This window comes from Tachysurus fulvidraco, chromosome 24 (genome assembly GCF_022655615.1).
Source record: "Tachysurus fulvidraco isolate hzauxx_2018 chromosome 24, HZAU_PFXX_2.0, whole genome shotgun sequence".
Lineage (NCBI taxonomy): Eukaryota > Metazoa > Chordata > Actinopteri > Siluriformes > Bagridae > Tachysurus > Tachysurus fulvidraco.
The window spans coordinates 15087749-15109056 of record NC_062541.1 but is presented as its reverse complement, the minus strand read 5'-3'; the positions used below and the strand labels follow the sequence as shown (position 1 = coordinate 15109056).

General features: G+C 39.9%; 1 protein-coding gene across 1 annotated transcript in view; it reads left to right on the top strand.

The window, feature by feature from the left end:
* The window catches only part of ttyh3a (tweety family member 3a), a 55583-nt gene that overhangs the window by 13654 nt on the left and 20621 nt on the right, over nucleotides 1-21308 (top strand). Inside the window, exons 2-5 of the mRNA XM_027173852.2 lie at nucleotides 9082-9251; nucleotides 18997-19108; nucleotides 19269-19489; nucleotides 20645-20740. Coding sequence (XP_027029653.1) covers nucleotides 9082-9251; nucleotides 18997-19108; nucleotides 19269-19489; nucleotides 20645-20740 — 599 coding nt within the window. The remainder of the gene's footprint in view (nucleotides 1-9081; nucleotides 9252-18996; nucleotides 19109-19268; nucleotides 19490-20644; nucleotides 20741-21308) is intronic.

The following is a 21308-nucleotide window of genomic DNA, read 5'->3' as shown; positions in this document are numbered from 1 at the left end:
GTAAAGGAACCTTCTGGAACAAGACTGGGTTAGAATGTTGATGTGAATCCTCTCATTTTCTGAACACACACACAGAGCAAACTTAAGTCCCTCTCTCTCTCTCTTTTTTTTCTTTAACGCTAAATGAGATTTGTTCACTGTTGGTCTCGTTTTCCACACAATGTCTAACTGGATCCTAAGAAATGCTATTAATTACTTTCAGTACATCTGTGAAAATCTAGAAACCTTAAAACGGCTTTTTACAATGTCAAAGCTCAACATTTTTATATTTCTTTATTTAAACTAATACTAGGTGAGAAGTATTTTGCTTCATGAATTTGATGTTTTCCTGCATCCTCTTCCCAGTCATTTGGTAGATGTCGTCTGTGGAAGACCAGATTGTCGCATGCAGTCCTCCGTCAGCAGATCTCGTTCATAGCAATGTTAAACAGAGCGTCTTTCCACACAAGCGACGATCGGGGCATTTTATTTTTCCACTGCGTGTCAGCAATTCCACAGAACTGATGATGCAGTATGTGTGCTGTTGGAATTATTTAAGGTCATATGATGGGACTACATTCTTAATGTTCTTAAATGTTCTTGAATCCGATAAAAGAAAAAAAAGTAGCTCATTCAAAAATGTAACAGATATATTGTTTCCGTAATAAATTAGCAGATTCCAATCAAATTTTGTACAATGTTTATTTTTACTTTTTTTTTTTTTTTACTTTTTTTTATTATTATTTTTTTAAGGAAATCACCATGCTGCCAAAATATCTTCAAGAATTTCTCACAATTTCAATATTATATCATCATCTTGCTCAGCCTGAATGTTAAGATACGGTTCAATGCTGTTAACAGGTAAATTAATCAGTAGATTACTCTTTTTTGATTGATTGTTTGTTTCTAAAGCTTAGTATGTCATACTAAATATCCAGCATACAGGAAACCTCGTCGTATCTTCAGGTCAGACCTCGACTCGTTGCTTGTTGTTACCGATATGCCACTAAACGCCGCTAGCATACATTTCTCTACATAGGATTAGATTTAATAGTGTTCGAATGATTTCACTCTCAAACCTAGCTTTGTCAGTATCGTGTTCTACCGCAGATTGAATTGACTTACAGTAACAAGTATTTGTTTTTCTACTGCATATATTATTAAAATACTGAATAAACTCAAAGTCTGTGTTCTAACATGACCTGAGGGTCGTAACCAGGTCTCTGGTGTAACCGATACCGATATTTATCCAATATTGTTTAAAAACTAATCATTTAAATGTTAGAATAAATATAAAAAAAAAGATAAAAAAATTATATGAATATAATTCTTTCACAGTTAAAAGCTTTCACAACAAAATCATTTGCAGGGTTTCCCGCAGCACTTTGCAGTTCGGGCGGCCCACCTAAGCTGGGAAACCCTACCGCCTTAACTAGGTCGTCCAAAAAAATTAAAAATTCCGCTGCACAAAAGGCCGTTAAGTGCATCTTGGAGAATAGTGCAGACGATTCACACCGCGAGCGGGCACGCGTGCCACACGGCCGAAATGAGAGAAAGACGTGGTCCTTCACAGTCTGGAGGATAACTAGCCAGTTGATAAAACGCGTGTCCGTGAGAACTGTAGGTGGACTTATGTTTTGGGTTTATTTAAGCCTGTTATTGTATTAGTCTATAGCTCTTACAAATTTAAAGAAAGTTAGCTGGTGATTTTGTTGTTTGAGTTCTTCACCTGCTAGCTAGGTTGCACGTGCCTGTTTTTAATAATTGTTAAATGTAGTACAGAGTCTGTGGCCTATCTCAGTGGTCCCCAACCCCCGGGCCGCGGACCGGTACCGGTCTGTGGACCAAATGGTACCGGGCCGCCCAAGGTGTTTTTCTCTCGGGTTTGTGCGACTCTCCATGGACGAGAGGTTAACCGGGAGCTGAGAGACGTCACCTAAAGCCGCACCAATACCGCGCATGCGCACAATATCATGATATCGGGCCGAGTTTAGGTGACGTCTGGAGCTGAGCGGCGTTGTAGCTTTGGTGGAGAGAAGGTGTGTATCGCTCTTCTCTCTGTTTACCGGTACTTTCTCATGTTTAACAGTGCAAAAATGAGTATGAAACAGACGTCGTTAGAAAGTTAGAAACTCTGCCGGTGTTCTGGATTAAAGTCATGACGGAATACCCTGAGATTGCTGCCACAGACAGCACTTAAATCCCTATCACCATTTCCGACATGTTATCTGTGTGAAGTGGGGTTTTCTGCAGTGACATCAACCAAACAAAACAACGGAATAAACTGGACTATTACCCCAGATGGAACCGTCTCGCTGCAAAGAAACAAGCTAAGGGTTCTCATTGATTTAGCGTTGTAGTGAGTTAAAAAGGCATGTTTAAATACAATTAAATTAAAATTATTAATTTTAAATTAATTGTATAGCCGCCACCCCCCAGACCCAGCGGGCCACGGTAAAATGATCAAACATTGACCGTCTATCCGCCCAAGCGTTCCGCCAAACCCTGCTGCCTAACTCTACCGCCTTAACTAACAAATTTTCTGTGGGAAACCCCCAGAATTTGCATTGCAGATATAAAATACATAACAAGTAGAAAGTATTATCAAATCTGTGTTTTTGGTTTTTTTTGTTTGTTTTTTTGAGTCCCTTTCCTGTTTTTTTTTTTTTTTTTTTTTTTTAAGGACCTAACATTCAGCACGTTTTCTCAGTAATGTTTACATCCTCCATTTTGTGCTACTATCAGCTCAGTACTGATCCTGGATATCTCTACTAATACCAGTTGTGTATTTAGGTGAGGCTGCTGAATGTGGATGATTTGCAAGCAACATTCATGATTTTAAACAATAGATAGAGCTCATATCTGCAAATCTGTCTGCTTTTTCTCTCCTGTGAGGATGTTATTTTTAGTAGAAGCTGCGCTGTGGTGGACCACATTCAGCATCAGGAAGGAGAAGGCCTATTAAGATAATCTTCACGCGATTACTGCTGTTTAGAGGAGCAGGGTCTGGAGCTCTTCCCGTCTTTAAACAGTGAGCTGTTGAAATGGGGTGTGTGTGGCAGGATTGTAATCTCGCTAATTGCCACGAACCCTCTTTTCCAGGCCCTTGGGAATTAAAAAAAAAGGAAGCAATTGGGTGTATAGGTTTAAAGCTTTACTGTTATCTAGCTTCACTCAGTAGAGGCCTATGCGTGGTAAATTCACACACAAATCACACCATAAGCAGACTTGGTTTATTAGTCAAGTCCATTTTTGCCAATTAGATAGCTATTAAATACTGATTTGTTCTAATTCATTAATTTGATTATTTGAGCACCGTTCAAAGAGTGCCTATGTTTCCTATAACCGCTCCGGACTGTGTGTATCCACGCGTCTGTGTTCGCTTTGTAAAATTCCACATCCTAGTTCAAAACAGTTATTACAGTAGTGTTAATGACCTCATCAGAGGACACGACAAACTTACTTTTCAGTAACTTTGGGCTTAAAATGTCAACGCTTGTCCGATTAATATGAAAATGAAGAAAGAGAGACAATTTTACCAGCTATACCTTTAACAGAAATGTACAAAGCAATGTGAGGTACTAGCATACAACAAAGAGAGTGATAAAAGGGTGTAGCCTCTTTGGGATCCATATCGAAAATAGACAATGTTTGGCCATATTGTGTCCCAAATGTCAGTCACTCGATATTAAATTCTTTAATATTAGAAGCAGTTTTATGCAGGTATTACAGCGAGTATCAGCTGAATCACAGCCGTACAGATATACAGATATTGCTAAATTCGACGCTAGCTGCTGATGAATGTATTCCAAATGTCTTAAAGCGGATTGGTCAAATTTTAAGGTTTAAGGCTGCTAATATTTGGCCAATGTAACAAAAGCAGGATTTTTTAGTACTTCCAAAATATTCAGATGGAGTTTTTTATGTAGCAAATTTCAGCACTTGGTGTCAAGATCCTTTAATGTACATTACACTGTACGTTAAACAGGACTAAGCTGGGAAACCCTACCGCCTTAACTAGGTCGTCCCAAAAAAAAAAATCCGCTGCACAAAAGGCCGTCAAGTGCATCTCGGAGAATAGCGCAGACGCGCTTCACACCACGAGCGGGCACGCGCGCCACACGGCCGAAATGAGAGAAAGACATGGTCTGTCACTGTCTGGAGGATAACTAGCCAGTTGAACAACCCTACCGCCTTAACTAACACATTTTATGTGGGAAACCCTGGTTAAAACTAACTTGCCTAAAGCTAAGTGATACTGAAGCCATTGTTAACCTACACACAGAAAATCAATGCATGCCAGCAATTCCGTCCTGTGACAATATTTATTAGGCTTTAAACACTGATGAATCATATTCTAAGTGCTTGCTGGCTCTACTCCCAGTCATAACCTTTCTTTGTCCTTTCTCTTCTAACCTCCTCACAATAAATTTTGCCGCTTCAAGAGTCACAGTGAAACGGTTGGTGTGAATGGAGCTTTCTAAAATCTGGATGTCCTGCTACTCATCTGGATGATCTTCAGTAAATTTAGCCGTGTTGACTTTTAATCCTGCATTTTTGCGTAAAGTATATTGATTCAAAATGGTTAAGTCTGACTAATTACTAATTTATTTATAATGATCATAATGTTTTTTGTGGTGAGGTTGGCGAGTGTTTTCACCTTTCAAACACCATGACGATCAGTGAAGTTTTTCTCACCCCTCTGAAATCCCTTGACACCAATGACTACACAACAACAAAGAGCTACATCAAAACAATCGAGTTTGCGGATGACACACATGAAGTGGGTCCCAACTCGAACTACAATGAGTTTACTTATAGACATGAAATAGGTCTTTCTAAGTGGCACTTGTGGCCCGACTGCACCACCATGGTGTGGCCATTACAACCTTAATGCTGCCGAGATGTTTGAGTTACTGTTTGACCCCTCGGACAAGCAACATCTCAGCTATGTCCAAAATGCTGTCTATTAGATTGTGGGATTGTGTACAATATAACTTCATCCTGTCTGAACCATAACTACCACAGATTATCATTAGCTTTGCCCCTGTTTTTAAGGGCACAGGTGATGCTAATAGGAAAATCATGAAGTGATGACGTGAAGGAGCATCGTGAGACATGCATGTACTATACTAGTGTCATGTATTATACATGTTAGGCCATTAGAGCAAAAAGGATATCAGAAACTTTAGCATTACACTAAATCAGGCCATGAAAGTCTGTCCCGTGATTAGGTCTAACAAGGTATTAGCTGTAACTAACATCATTATGAAATTCTTACTATTATTATGCACTGTGTTGAACAGCAGTGAAGATACTTCTAGACGCCCTAATACACAACAGGTAGCAAATTTCTTAATTTACTTCCTTGTTTGTGTTTTGAGGGAGTTTGCAATCACTGCTTTAAGGGAAGTTAGTTGACATTGACTATTAAGGTTTATATACGCTTGCCAAATAGGCAAAAAGAAAATGCATGAGATGAGACTGCAACAGACACCATTGTTTTGGACAGAGATTTAAACAGTCAGACTTTATAGCCGTCATGGATCCTATCACCTAATTCATGACATGGGTCAAGAGTATAACCACCATCCACCAACCATTATAGCGAGTGTTATATTGACCTCCATTACAGTCTGGTTCCCCTCGCCTCTTCCATCTGCAAGACCAGACTGCAGTCAGTGGTCTGCTCAGCTGAGATGATAAATAGCTGAGAACTTGCCAAAATCAAGGACCCGTACGCCATCGGGGCAAAGAGGAGAGCTGTGAAAATTGCTGCTGACCCCAAACATCCAGGCAGCCACCTCTTTGTCAAACTGCCATCGCGGAAACACTACAGGACTATTCCAAAACTACTGCATTTTTTTTTTCAAGAGGCCATCCAGATACTTAACTTCTACAGCTCATAGCAGCTCACAATCACAGACATGTCACACTTCATCACCCTATCTATTGTCTTTGTTTGGTTCACTGTCTGTAGTTCAGCCCATACACCAATTAACACGTGCCCCGGGTATAAGTGGACAGCATCTTGTAGGATCCAGTGTGACCCAGAGATTTATTGTGATCCACTCAAATGAATGGGCTAGTGTGAGAATGAAGGCATCCCAGTGCGTCCAGCAACAACGGACTGCCAAATCGATTGCATCATTGCCCTAGCCGAAAATGCGTAATCATTGTGAGACTATTTGCAAGGTCTCTAACGCTAATCCACCAGATAAAGGTGATCCCTGTGGCTAGAGTTATTCTCACAATTGGGCATATAGGACGTTTCACTCTGAATGTCACACAAAATATCATCAGAAGTGGTCAATGGAGACGCGATCAAAATGTTGATTGGATGGGTTTTTTTTTTGGAGTAACTTAAATAAGCCCACATATTAACTAGGGTCTTTTTGATTCTATCAATAAGACTGTTGCAGTCATGTAGGTTTTTAAGGAAATGGCATGGATTCACAGCTACAGGAACTATTGTAATAGATGGTGAAGGAATCGAACGCAAGAACCAGTGAGAATCAAGACCGGAAAGCAGCAGGTGCTTCAGTATGATCAGGCCCTTCCACAACGGGAAGTTGAACCTCTACAGGATGTCCTGTGGTGCAGGAAGGAAGAAAGGGACAAGGTGTTTTGTCAAAGATATAGATTTACAAGGTATATTTGGTGCTTTACAAATGCCAAATTGCCCCATAGGCTTGTTAAAAGATTATTGTATCCAAGAGCAGTGAAGCCCTTGGTACTGTAGTTCAGGGTTAAAGGTTTTTGTCTTTCCTATGATTGTTTTTCTCTTACACATTTAAATGACTTTTTTCTGTGGTTGAAGACTCTGTATCTGTGCAGTATAAAATCAAGGTGCAAGTTTAGATCCATGTTTAGCATTCCCCACTGGGAACTGAGCCGAATTCTTGTTCATGAATGATTTACATGTCTTTATTTAAATGCTCTGGAAATCAGATAATGCATCGTTTTCCAAATTCCTCCACATAAAAGGAAGAGATGGAGTGCAAACCGCCTTTCCGTTTCATCACAAGCACGTCCATTTACCGTTTTGGTAATTGGAGTGTATTTAGGAATTGAGTCAAATCTTTCTTTAGCATTACCCAAGTTTGTAAAACGTATCTATAAAAGATTGGTCCGAACACTGCTAAGTCCCAAGGGCGGGCTTATTGAGTTAGGTGATTGTATTAGCCATTTGTTTATCTCATGCGGATTATAGGTGGATGTGGGATGACATGATTAACTCCTCAGCAGGACACTTTATCTCTGCTTAATCATCTTGCTTTCACTCTCCCAGCAATGTGACGTTCCAGCCAGCGGGTGACCACAGATCTTCATTTCACTCTCAGCTGGAGTGATCTCAACCTCAAGGCTTGTTTTTGCTTTTTCACTCATAAGGTTCTTCGGACTGGTATATCCAAGCAGATATGGCTGTGTTTTCAGTCGCCTGTGAACTCTTAGCGAGCGTGATGGACGGCTTGGCATGGGTTGAAAGGCACAAGGAGGAGACGGTGTGGTTTTGTGAGACTTGAAAACCTCACATGGAGACAGGAGTTCTCTGGGTGCACAGAGATGAACAGATCTAAAATGCAATGAAGTCTGTTGCTCTGCCCCATGCTGTGGGCTTCATTATAAACAATGGTGTTTAAGGAATTTGTGGCTTTCAGGTGTTAGAATGATTATAATAGCCTGGTCTGGCAGCTTGGAATTAAAAGTATGATGTTTTGCTTCGGGGGAGCGTGGCTGTGGGGATTTGTGTTCATTCAGCTACAAGAGCATTAGTGAGATCAAGACAATGAGAGATTGAGGAGGTCTGGGGTTCAGTCGGGGTTCCAGTTTAACCCTAAGGTGTTCAGTGGGATTGAGTCAGAGTCAGGGCTCGGTGCAGGACACTCAAGTTCGTTTATGGAGTTTTGTGCTTTCGTGCACAGGGGCATTGCCATTAAGGTTGCAAAAGTCTGGGAATTTTCAAGGCTGGAAACTTTCCATGGGAATATATGGGAATTAACTGGGAATTTAAAAAAAAATGCAGTTGCCTATAACAAGGAACTTAAATGTAGTTAAAAAAATCTTGCAGCATAATTTTGTTTAAAACAACAAGATTTAATAATGCAGTTTAAGTTAAATTTGTACCCTGCATTCCCCAATTTGTACATGCACAGTAACACTTTATTTTAGGATCATTTAACTAGTTGCTTATTATCATGAATATTAATAGAATATTGGCTATTTATTAGTACTTATTAAGCACATATTAATGCCTTATTCTGCATTACCTTATTCTACATTCTTAATGGTACCCAATACCTAAACTTAATAACTCCCTTACTAACTCTTAATAAGCAGTAAAGTAGGAGTGTTACCACACACACAAACTCACTTGAAATAAAATGCTTCATTTTCCAGTCAAGAGGTCATTTATTAAATTTGTATTACTGTACCTTGCATGCTTGTCAGCTTATGACCAAAAAAATGGTTGTTTATGTTTGTATATGATATAGTTTATATAGTTTTCCCTATATTTCCAAATAATTTCCGTAAATTCCCGTAAAGTTTCCAATTTGGAATATTTCCAAAATTTACCAGATTAAGTTCCCGTGGAAAGTTTAGGGAAATTTACCGGAAACTTTCCGCCCCTTTGCAACCCTAATTGTCACGCTGGAACAGAGTTTGAATTCCAGTGAAGGTAAATTGTAAATACAGCATACATGTGGTGTGATTGTCAGGTGTCCACAACCTTTAATATAGTCCAAGTGTAAATATGATAAACACACAAAATCCCCCAAATTCTGCAGCTCTTTTCAGATTTTTATCGTCAGTCTTTTCAATGAATGCATGTTTTCTAATTTGTTCTCAAAAACCCTATTTTAGAAATTGTAATGGAGATCTAGCTACTCTGACAGAATGTAGAAAAAAATGTTCTGTAATAAGCTCCAAAATAAGCAACATGTTCATACAGTCTGGTTAATTTTACGAGCATTAATCATTCCTCCATCTGTTTACTCTGGTACATTGGATTACATTCAGCACATTCATAGATCATCTCATCTGATGTTCACCAAGATCTCACAGTAATCTGATTCCTCCATCTCTGCTTTTGTCCTACAGTCCATTCTGCTGGTGGGAGCAGTGGCTCTAGCCTGTCTGGCCCTGGACCTCCTCTTCCTCCTCTTCTACTCATTCTGGCTCTGTTGCCGTCGCAAGAAAAGCAGCGAACAGCCCAATGCCGACTGCTGTTGCACGGCCTGGTGCGTCATCATTGCCACCCTGGTGTGCAGGTACGTAACTCTTAGCATTGCTTCCTTCTCTAACATGGTCTAAATTAACTACAGTTCATAACGAGCAAGTGTGTTAGTAAGAGATCAGACCACCATCTTTTTTAAATTGTGAAAGTTAATTGCTTAATTGTATTGTGTGTTACAATCGTATTTTTAGCTAAATGGTTGTGATAACCTCACACTACCAAAGTTTGGCGTAAATCTGTGGAAAATCTGCTGTAATATTTTAAAGCTTTGGAATATTGTGGAGTTTGATTTTGCGGCTCATTTCTGTGATCATTCTGGAGGAACTGTTGTGCTCTCTGTGATGATGGATGTTTTTCTTTGCACACATGGAAGCAGAGATGCTAAAGATGCACAGCACCCTAGCTGCAAGTAACATCTGTAGATTAATGGGCCGTATCAGTGGCAGCTCTTTTTTATTGCTGTTAAAGGCTGCAGTAACTTTCATTTCAGTCTTTTGCTCTTTGATCCCCTGGCATTTGAATTATGTCCTTCCCTATAATGACCAACAGGAGAGAGGGCGATGCCCAAAGGGTTTGTTTTAAAGAGCTTGTCAGATTTCATAACAGCTTCACAAAACATGTTTGTAATAATGGTATACTGTACAGAAGCATTACAAAACACATTGACTTAATAAGTGAACATTTTGCATTTCATATGCTTTATATACTCCACACAAAGTCAGTTATTACCCTAGCTTGAGGAAGAGCATCACATTGCTTGCTGATTATTTCACTCCTTCCCTACTGATAACAAAACCTGTTCGGTTTATTGGGGCATAAAAGATGGTGGTGGTGGTGCATTGAAGGGGGAGACTGCAGCATGTTATTTCTTCACAGTATGTGCTAGCAAGATCCTTTGGTTCTATGGTAGCCTGGAAATGGGAAAATATTTTTAGCTCTAATCCCAGCGTTGTGTACTCTCCGTCTGAAACAGGGCAGTGCTGCCCATCACTGTGTGAGTTAATGTCTGAGCGCAAGCACGGATGTGTTGTAGCATCATTTTCTGAATAGCGATTCATTCATGACCGATTAATTCACAAATATCCTTTAAAACTAAGCATCAGTTGTTTTTAAATTAAGTGAAACATTACCTACTAGTTGGGGGCACGGTGGCTTAGTGGTTAGCACGTTTGCCTCACACCTCCAGGGTTGGGGGTCGATTCCCACCTCCGCCTTGTGTGTGTGGAGTTTGCATGTTCTCCCCGTGCCTCTGGGGTTTCCTCCGGGTACTCCAGTTTTCTCCCCGGTCCAAAGACATGCATGGTTGGTTGGTTGATTGGCATCTCTGGAAAATTGTCGTAGTGTGTGAGTGAATGAGAGAGTGTGTGTGTGCCCTTTGATGGGTTGGCACTCCGTCCAGGATGTATCCTGCCTCGATGCCCGATGACGCCTGGCTCCCCGTGACCCGAGAAGTTCGGATAAGCATTATAAAATGAATGAATGAATGAATTACCTACTAGGTCTGGGTGATGATGAGATATAATCAGATATCGGCGATGAGTGACATCTGAGCCTATGTTGATTGGGGTTAAGGTGTTTGACTACCAATCGGAAGGTTGTGCTGGGCCCCTGAGCAAGGCCCTTAACTCTTAATTGCTCAGTTGTATAAAAATGAGAGAAAAAAAGTTGCTCTGGATAAGGCCAGATGAGGTAAATGTTGATGCTGATACGTAATAAGCGCCCATGTTGAACAGGAGGAAGAAACGATAGCGTTATTTGCATGGAGCACATCTTCAGCAGGATATGTGTGCACTATGTAGCTGCTTTATACAATATTGGCGACTATCATTATATTTCAATAGGGAACTATTTTTTAGATGTCTCCTAGACATTGTGCCTTCTGTAATAGACAGTATTACCTTATCAGCCTGACTAGAACTGATCAGAAGTGTTGAGAGGAGTTGAATTGAAAAGTTTAAGAGACTAGCTAATGCTACTAATGCTACAGACGTCTGAGAGAAATTATATCAAGAAAGTGTAGCTGTTTAATTGGATTTGATTCATTTTTGTAGTTAATGCTGTAATTGCGAACAAACAAAATGTTTGTTTTTATGCAGGTTGGTGTACAGCATGCAAACCAGTAGAAACTCAGAGGTTTTTATATCATAGCTAATTTTTATACTTGTTAGCATATTTGACTGCTCAGTTGAATTGGACAGGTTTTAACCCAAAATTAAATCACAAAACTATGGCTCTTTTCAGTAAATATCATTGTACAAATTGAGAAGAAAAATACTAAAAACATGCTTCTGTTAATCCTAAACCATGGATGTGGATCCATGTCATTGATTTTAAAGTGATTTCCTCAAATAAACACACAAAAACGTTTCTGAAACGAATAGCAAAATAGTTTTTGGACTGCATTGTGTACTGAATTGTCGACATTTCTGTTTTCTGGTTTTCGTCATGGCACATCATGACCGTATTTACATAGTGCAGTCTGGGTTAGTTGCATAATCCTGGTCGGTGTTCAATGGAATAGATTTATGTGTTGAAGTGAAGCCATAGAAAATGAAGATCCTTTGTGAAAGCACAATAGTGATTAATCTTCACTGAAAACAGGTCTACTGCAGTTGGATGATGATGATAATGATCTTCACTTCAGTGCCAGATGGTTCTGATTATTTAAATGCTATGTTGTATGTGAGGAGTCAGAGCTGTGTGTTCATAGAGCCATTCTACTTAACCAAGATTTTGTTTGGTTTTTGGTTCAAGTCTTTAACATAAAAGCCTGTTCTCATCACTAGATGCTACAGTCTCCATTCACTCCATCTAATGAAATAAAATTCGGCAAGGTGCTTTGTCGTGGTCCCCAAGTCCAGAGAGGAATGAAGTGATGGTGGGAAAATCGGTGGGAAAATCAGCAGCCCGCTATTGTCCAGCCTCACATCCTGCCACAAATAAAGCCTGTTGCCATGGTGATGTCTCCATTCGCTGTGCAGGATGCTTAACTCCTTCTATTATATCATCTGTGTTGATCTCATTCACATGGTGAGCCATATTGGAAAAAGAAACGTTTAATTGACGGTGCAGGCCAGTGGCTTTCTTTTATCTTTGGGCTAAAGAGAAGAATATGATGAACAAGTTGCTAATTATGCTATTAACTAAGCTTTCTGATTTGAAGTGTTGCCAGATTTTAGACTGTTTTTGTAAATAAATCATGAAATCATTAACCGTCAAACAAGGTAAAATGCTAATTATTTGTATTAATATCCTGTAGATTATGTAAAATAAAAATGTAGAATACATGTAACCAAAGTCTTTGTTCATAACAGCTTCTCTTTTGTACAATGTTTCTTTTTCTTCTGTTTTGTTCCCACATCCCTTCATATTTCCCTTTTCTGTATTCTGTAACTACTAGAATCTGTTCAAGTTAATTGATATTTCTACCTATCCAGGATACGTAAACCTTTTGTCCCGGGCACCCAAGCTAGCAATTTGTCCACATTTGCAAAAATATTTTAGCTATTGTGCTATAGATGTGGATGAAAGCTCAATTTAGTGTACAATATCTTTCCCAACATACCATAATGCAGCGAGTTTATTACATTAAAACATGCTGAATATATAGCACACCACAAAAGTCTGTTGTTTATTTACAGAGTTTGTTAGCTACTGTATCTAGCAGAAGCTAACATTATTTATGAAAAAACTGATTCTTCAGTGTCCATAATTGTTGCTGATCGTGCTAGCGTTCTAGCATTATATAAAAACTAACATGCTAGCTTGAGCAGAAATAAAATGTGATAACCTGACAGGATTTTTAAAGAGCTGGACAGAAATTACTGAAATATCAGATTGTAAACCCTTTCAGAATAGCTAATCTTAGCATGCTGGCCATAGTTAACAGTAAACATTGTGAGCATTTCTCAGTCTTCTCTGTTATGATACTGTTGTTAGCTGGACACCTAGTCAATTTTTAGGTGTTAGTAATAAATGTTTATCAGTGTTTATGGTGTTGGGCTACTGATCGGAAGGTCATGGGCTTGAACCCCAGGTCCACCAAGCTGCCACTGCTGGGCCCCTGAGCAAGGCTCTTAACCCTCAGTTGCTCAGTTGTAAGTCACGCTGGATAAGGGTGTCTGCTTAATGCCGTAAATGTGTATGCTCTAGTACCGTAAGGTGAATTAATTGACTGTTAGTGAATGACACCTAGAAATTTTTATGAGATTTTGAGAGTATGAGACACTGTGGTTGAGAATCGGTGAGTGTTTATGACCGAGGACGGGCTAGGTCTGCTTTGTGTCTCCATGTGTTTCTCTCAGCATGACTGATTAGCTCAGCTGTCAAGCCTCGCCGCAGGTTTGGACTTTATGAACACTATGAATTACGCACTGTCTTACAGCCACTAAATACAGAATTCAGCAACAGAGCTTGTGTTTCTTGCCACAGATAAAGCCTTCTCAGAGCACTGAAGATGAGTCAGTAGACAAGAGGGCTTCTGTAATGTCCCTTGAATGTCTTTTATTAAAAAAATACCTTAATCATGATAATTTTTAAAGCTATTGGGATGCATGTTTCATACATTTCTTAGCCAGCTTAAAGTGTTGCTCATGAAATAAAGTATGATAATACTTAAAGAGCCAGACCATGATTAATACTCGACTGCTGATTTGAAGCTTGTTCCCAGTGTCATTAGCGACCTCAAGGAGTTTTGAGAAAGCCAAAACTATTTATGTCCTCCTGGATTTAGTGTGCTGTTGTGGTTTGTTGAAGTGTAAGATATCAGTAATAACAGTTCCTCTTGACCCTTTTGTGAATGATGGCACTTGAGCCTCCAGAGTCCCAGAATGAGTAACGACGGTCGAGCCTGCACTTCACTGTTAGATTTTATCCTTAAGAGTAAGAAATAGGGCTCTCTCTCTCTCTCTCTCTCTCTCTCTCTCTCTCTCTCTCTCTCTCTCTCTCTCTCTCTCTCTCTCTCTTTCTGTCTGTCTGTCTGTCTCTGTCTCTCTCTGAAACATTTATTCTCTCCAGCCTAATATTCATATTCACCCATGTGTTTCTCAATTTCTCTGTCTTTTTTAACCTCTGTTAACCTCTGTTTATAAACTTTTCTATGCTATGTAACCAGCATTATATAATAGCTTAGTTGCTATCGTGACTAGATGTCATATCTATAAATGATCACTATATTCTCTGCGCACATTAGCTTGCTAAAATGTGCTAATCTGCCAAATCTGATTTGAAATCCTGTCAGGATAGCTAATCCAAGCATACTGGCTATGGTTAACAGTAAATGTTGTGAACATTTTTAAGTATAGTATGCTACAGCTGTTAGCTGGAGTTAGCTGGACACTGAGTGGATTTTTAGGTGTTAATAAGAAATGTTAATCACCTTTTTCAGTGTCAAAGCTAGCTTGACGGGGTATTTGCTGCCTAAACGTTATAGAAATCTCTCCTTTGTTCTGTTGTCATGTCTTCTTGTTGTCTAGTGAGTGATGAATGATGATTTACATCAAACCTCTTTGGACCTCATATTAAGAGCTCCCATGAGCAGCTACCAAATGCAAATTCAATACTTTAGACCTTTTATCTCCTTAATTTGTCTTGAAATAACGAGTAAAATCTGTTTAAAACCTTGTGAACCATGTTCTAATTTGGACATAATATCGGCTTTGAGAGGGACAACATAACGTAATGACTTCTCTACTTCAACTGTACGAGTAATAATGTTTTAATTTAAAACAAAATGCATTTAAAATTAAATTGCACAATAAAATCTTGGTCCTGGTAAGGAGCAGAAATGAGGATTCAGTTTTGTTCCTGTGGACTGAAAATTAAATAAAATGAAATTCAAAACTAAGCAGAGTTTAACATGTTTATTTAAAAATAAATCCGGCTCAGGCATCTTTTTTAAATGGATTTCTTGCCTTATGCATTATTTAAACTTAAAGAAACACCTTCAAATGCATTACACAGAGAGCACTAACTTGCCAAAATGGTGTATTGAGTGACTCCTTTAACGAAGTTAGCTTAGAGAGAAAATGTCTTTCTCTGTTTTATATTTTAGCCTTTTAATTAAAAATTTAACTTTTAACTACTAACCTGCTACTGATTACTAACCTTCTTGTTTACTCAAATATATACCGGGTTTTCCAGTGTAAAGAAACTTGTTTTAATTGTGGTTTCTTGTTTGTTATCCTGATCCTGCACTGAATTTCGGGGGATAAAGGAGAACTTGACCATGTGATATTTCTTTTGTTTCTGAGTAGCTGGATCTTAAAAGCAGCTTGCCTCAGACCCTGTTTAGTTGTACCATTGCATAACTGAAGCTTATAGAAATCCAAAGCTAGGCTTGAAGACCCAAGCCACATTTATGCTTATCAGCTTTTGGTGCTTAGGAGTCCAAGAAAGCAAAACTGGTCATGTTATTTGGATTGGGTGAAGCCACTTTACCTTCTTTACCCTGTCAGTCACAATGAAACCTGATAATGTGAGATGATATATGCAGAGGAGGCAGACAGCGCTTTCCTCAGCCAAACACTAGATCAAAACGATGCAGCTGGCCGGATTCGTGTATTTCGGACGAAGCATGTGATGAGGTTCAGCCTGCCTATTTGTTAGCTGTTGTGTGATGGGGTAGAAAATATCTAAGGGGCTTTTTACACCAGGTCACTTCATGCATTTTCTGTGATCAGATAGCTATCGGATCGTAAAAAGACCAGGTCTAAATGCCCTCCGAAACGTTTTTGAGACGGATATAAATCCGATCTTTCAAACCACTTCAGGAGGTGGTCTGGGATGCATTTCAGATGAAACTGGACAGGTGTAAATGAATGTGGTTGTTCAAGCCACATATGTTCAAGCACTATACTCCTCCCAAACGGAAGTACGTCACTCACAAGTGATCTTTCACCCAGGTGTCTCGTTGGGTCTTAAAATGCACTGCTTTTGCCAGCAAAAATGCAGCAAACAGTAAATGCTGTTTTGTAGCAACCGCATACACCAAAGCGTGTTCCATTTCAATTGCTCCAGAAATGAGGTAAAATATATTTGAATTTTGGGCAGGGTTGTGAAGTCTGATAGCTTGATTGCAACAGAAAACACGCTTCATTTGTTATACGGTTAGTCAGCGTTACTATGGTTAAAAAGAACTTTTTATTTACTTTTTATGACCTGACACTGAATGCTGCAGAAAAACGGGCATTTTAGCCGACTTTGGAGCTCTTTCTGCTACAGAGTTCATTATGTTTCAGTTGATCGGTTGTTTTCCCTGGATAACACTTTTTAGTGAGAATTTAGAATTATTTATTTTAAACTACAGTGAAACAATTACAGTTTTTGTTTACAATATTAAACCTCTTTAGCAAAAGACAGAAATATCCATTGTTTTGCTTTGTTTTTGAGTTTGATTAAGAGTCTTTTCATGTCGTTTTTTTTCTTCATTCAGAATTTGTTTTCTGAGAATTGAATCCTGACCAGAATGATTGTTTTTACCCCGAGTTAATTCTGATTATATGACATATAAAAGCTAATAATGATTTGCTGAGCTCTCACAATACACACTGTTCTCTTCCTACTGTATAAAATCCCTTACTTCAGCGAGCAGACAGGCCGGGACTCGTTCTAAACCAGGTTGTTCAGTGGATATTACAATGCTTCAGGTCATCCAGGAATGTGTACAGTTTGAACAATTTGGATTTCTAAAATCTGTTTTTAATGCTTAATATTTTTCATACTTCTGACACAAACGAACTCAATGCCATTCTGTTGATTCAGCTTGATTTCTTGTTAAATACTCCTCTTTGGAAACAAATAGACGATTTGTCTGTAATAGACATGTTAAGGAGATCTCAAGAAGCCTGCATTTCCTGTTTCCTTTCCGTGGTCGATGGAGTGAGTGGCATTCCAGCTGAGAGAGTAGGGCTTTGACTCAGTTGAGAGCTGAGACGAGGCAATTCAAGGATTAAACTTTCATAGGTTGAGGAAAAGCAGTCTTCCAGGAAATAGTACCTACTTGCCCATCGCTCCACATGGACCAAACATGAAATCCTTGTTCATTTTAAATCCTCATCGTCATTTTTTGAAATTTTCTTGAAATGTTTTCAGTTTTTCTATAAGTGCTAAGAACTAGTGCTTGTTAGTTGTGGAACTTGTGTGTGTGTGCGTGTTATCTGAAGATAGAAAAAAAAACTACATGTTTCTCAGGAAACAGGAAATGATCTGGGTGAAGAAGCTGCTTTGCGCAGGTAAAGATGATTGCAGGGCACTAGGGTTCAAGTTCTGTTTCATCAAACTTAAAACTGTAACCGCATGTAGGGTGTGTTCGTGGCAGTTAAATCTTTTGTTTAACTCCTTCCCAGCAGATTATCCCTTAGATTTATTGCCTTTTAGGAATGCTGGCAACTCGGACCAACCCAGTATTCTGGAAGTCATGTGATACAGCCTCAGGGGGTCAGCGGCAGGATGTCTCACTTTTGATCTTCGGTGCCTTGTCGAAAATTATCAATCTTAATTAGTTCAGGACCGGAAGTCAGAATGCTGCATGCACAATTACCAAGCGGTTGACCTTTTTGCTAAACGCTGTGTTGCCTTTAGTTTTTGTTCCCATTTTCACATCACTTTTTGCTGTGCAATCAGTAGCGTGAAAGTCGTGTCCGTGTCATATATATCTTGGCTGGATGTTTGAAGAGCCTGCAAGGGTCATTTACTAAGCCAGAGTGCACACGGAATGTTTCTCAAGTAGTTCTGAACATGCAGAGCACTACAGTGCTGACCGCTGGCTCAATGAGTCTTTGTTCAGTTGGCGGAGCTCCATGAAGTCCCCCGCCAGAGAAGAGACACTGATTCATATGCCTATTGAGTACTACACAAAAGAGCTGGCCGACTACAAAGAGGGAGGATGGGATGTAATAATGGGGTGCACTTGTGCCATCTGGTGGTGAGGCAGCACCATAGGTAGTGGTAGGTCTGTGGGTAAGACCTTGGATTCTGATCCAAGGTTGTGAGTTCAAATCCAAGCACTTCTATGCTGCCACTGCTGGGTACATGTGCAAGAACCTTGACAATGCATCTAACCACAACTGCATTATGCTTCAAATTTAGAGTGGTGAGATGGGGATTTTAATTAGAGCAAGAGTTGGTTTCAAACACTGACCGGACATTATCTCCAAAGTGAAATCACCGGATGAATGATTCTGGATAATGCCTCAGGCACCATAAATGGAAAGCAGTTGGTGAATATCTAAAAGGAATGTCGATGGTATGTCACTCAGGACAGTGCTCAGAACTGTTTGGCCCATTATTGGAAAAGGGGCTTGTGTTTGTGTGCCAATAGCAAAGACAGATGGCACACATTTTGTAGTGAAAGAGTAGGAAAGCCCCTTTAGAATCAAACTCTGTAGTCTATATAGCTTGGTTGTGGGAGTAGATCAGTAAACAACCCCCTCACTGTGAAGGTCATTGTCAGTGCTTGCTTTCAGTCTAGAGCACTATTGGGCTTGCTTTAGGTTTGAATGCTTACTCTGTGTTCCCCCATAACCCACCTGGGCTACATGACCATCACTATATAAGTAAAAAAAAAAAAAAATCGTTCACTAGTGGCAAATGTCAGTGGTGGTTCAGACCTGCAGATATAATGGCGCTCTTCTCTAGCTCTAGCTCTGAGGATTTTAAAAATGAGGTTTGGCAGAATTCCTGTGAGCATTGTTCAGATACTCTCTTCCTCTTCCACCCCCTTCTCCAACTCCTCATCCTGTTCTTCATGCCCACTCTTTTTTTTTTTGGTCTTTTCACAGCGCTGGTATTGCCGTTGGTTTCTATGGGAATGGAGAGGCCTGCGATGGAGTTAACCGGGTCACTTACTCGCTGCGTCATGCCAACCGTACTATCGCCGGGGTGCAGAAACTGGTGAGGCGTGTTCCTTTCCAGAGTCTTCCTTCCTTCTTTGATCTGTTTATAATCACCTGTTATGACACTAAACCCTTCTATAAACCTCCCAATTATGATCTCAGAAGACCTTATTTGAAAATTCTGTCTCGTCTGTCTGTGGTGTTTGTGTGCTTTACAGGTATCAGACAGTGCCACATCCCTGAATCTGACCGTGGATGAGAATCTGCAGCATTTGGAGAGCCAGTATACGAAGCACACTGACTACCTGTCGATCGTACAGAAGCTGCAGAGCCAGTTGGATGAGCTGCTCAAACAGATGGTGGAGATCCCTTTCTGGAGCAATCCCAGCATCTCCCTGGAGGCGCTGGCTGGCAGGATCGAACTCTACGACTGGTATAGGTGAGATGGAGGAAATTGAGATCAGTGTGCCTCGTTTTTGCATTGAAACTTAGTGCTTATTTATTGTGGTCGTGTTTCAGAATCTTTCTTGTTGCAAATTAACAGGGCTTTAGTCACTGGTGTTCAGCTGCAAGCATGTAAATGAGGAGAGAGAGAGAGAGAGAGCACTTTCTGTCATGCCAAGCGTGAATAGTGCTTTCTTACAGAGCGAAGATTAGCATTCTGCACACTCCCTGAATCTTTCAGACTATTGTCACCATTTATATTTCTCAACAGCAGAAACGCTGCTTTTTCTCAACTCCTGCTAAAATTTCCTTAACCCTTTAGAACACAGCAAAAATATAGATTAATATTATTATAGATGCTATGTATAATTTCATTATCTGGGAAGGAGGATAATCAAAGCTTGTTCATTCAAGCGTGTTTCCCTTAACATGGAAACTTTTTAAGTGCAGAAAGATCTAATCTGGCTTCATCTGGTACCACTGTCCCTGCTTTCGTCTAGAAGAAGAGTCGAAGGGTTCTAGAGCAGCAAAAATAAGAGCTAAAATAAGTGCTGCTTCCACTGATGGATATGAAATGCTTAAATGTCTTTAATGAATAAAGAAGTAAGTAGATGGATGGATGGAAGGGAAGTAAATGAAATGAAGAAAAGGATAAGGGGAAAAGAAGAAAGGAAAGCTAGGAAAGGGGAGAGTGGGGGGAGGGTGGTAGGAAAAAGAGAAAGGATGGAAGAAAAAGAGAAAGGATGGAAGGAAGATAGAGAGGATGGAAGAGAGAGACTATGGGAGAAAGAAATAGAATGGATAAAGGAAGGAAGGAAGAAAGGGAAGGAAGGAAGCTGGTGTAGCTGAGCAGACAGGAGAAACTGGGCTGCTTGTAGACCTGAGCGTTAACACTCCAGCACAAAATTTTCACACACACACACACACACACACACACACACACACACACACACACACACACACACACACACACACAGCTTTCAGGGGTTTACACATTTTACACATGATTTTCCAGGTAGATTTTTCTGGAAGTTTTAGATGAGTACTAAAGCTTCAGTAAAACGTTTCTGTTTATGTATGAGCTTCGTATATGTGCTTAATAAAGTCATTTATATTGCCTGCAGTGTCAGTAATATGCTTGTGCTTTCAGGTGGCTGGGCTATCTGGGGCTGCTCCTGTTCGACGTGCTCATCTGCCTGCTGGTGCTCTTCGGCCTTATTCGCAACTCGAAAAGAACTCTGATTGGGTGAGTGTGTGTGTGATAGGAAATGTGTGTGCCTGCACGAGTGAGTGTGTGCAAGTGTTGGCTTAACTAAGCTCCACATTCTGCCACTGATTCAGTCTTCTTTGACTTGGCCGTGCCACAGATGTGTAGATAGCAGCCCTATGTTGCGTCAATGCTTAGTCTCCTCAGAACCAGCTCAGATAACATAAGAATTTTACTTTACAATATATAGAACCCTGATTTATGTAATATTTAATGATGCTTCATACTGTATTATTCTTACACAACTTTAGTAAGGCTTCATTTAATTCAGATCTCCTCCTAAGTCCGTTGTACAGCAGACATCAACGACGTCGCATCCGTCATGCTGTCATGTTCCGAGCCAATCAGCGTCTGAATCTGAAACCGACAAGCCAAACAGTTCATACCATTTGCTAGCAGATATTTATTGGACATGAGAATTCGAAGCTTTTGAAATTGTGTTCAGTGGACAGAAGGGTTTAAGCGTTCCTGCTTTAACGACTAAAACCTCTGGAGCACATTTCAGCAGAACACCTTGTTGGAACGAGAGCCATCTTTCAGATAAAAC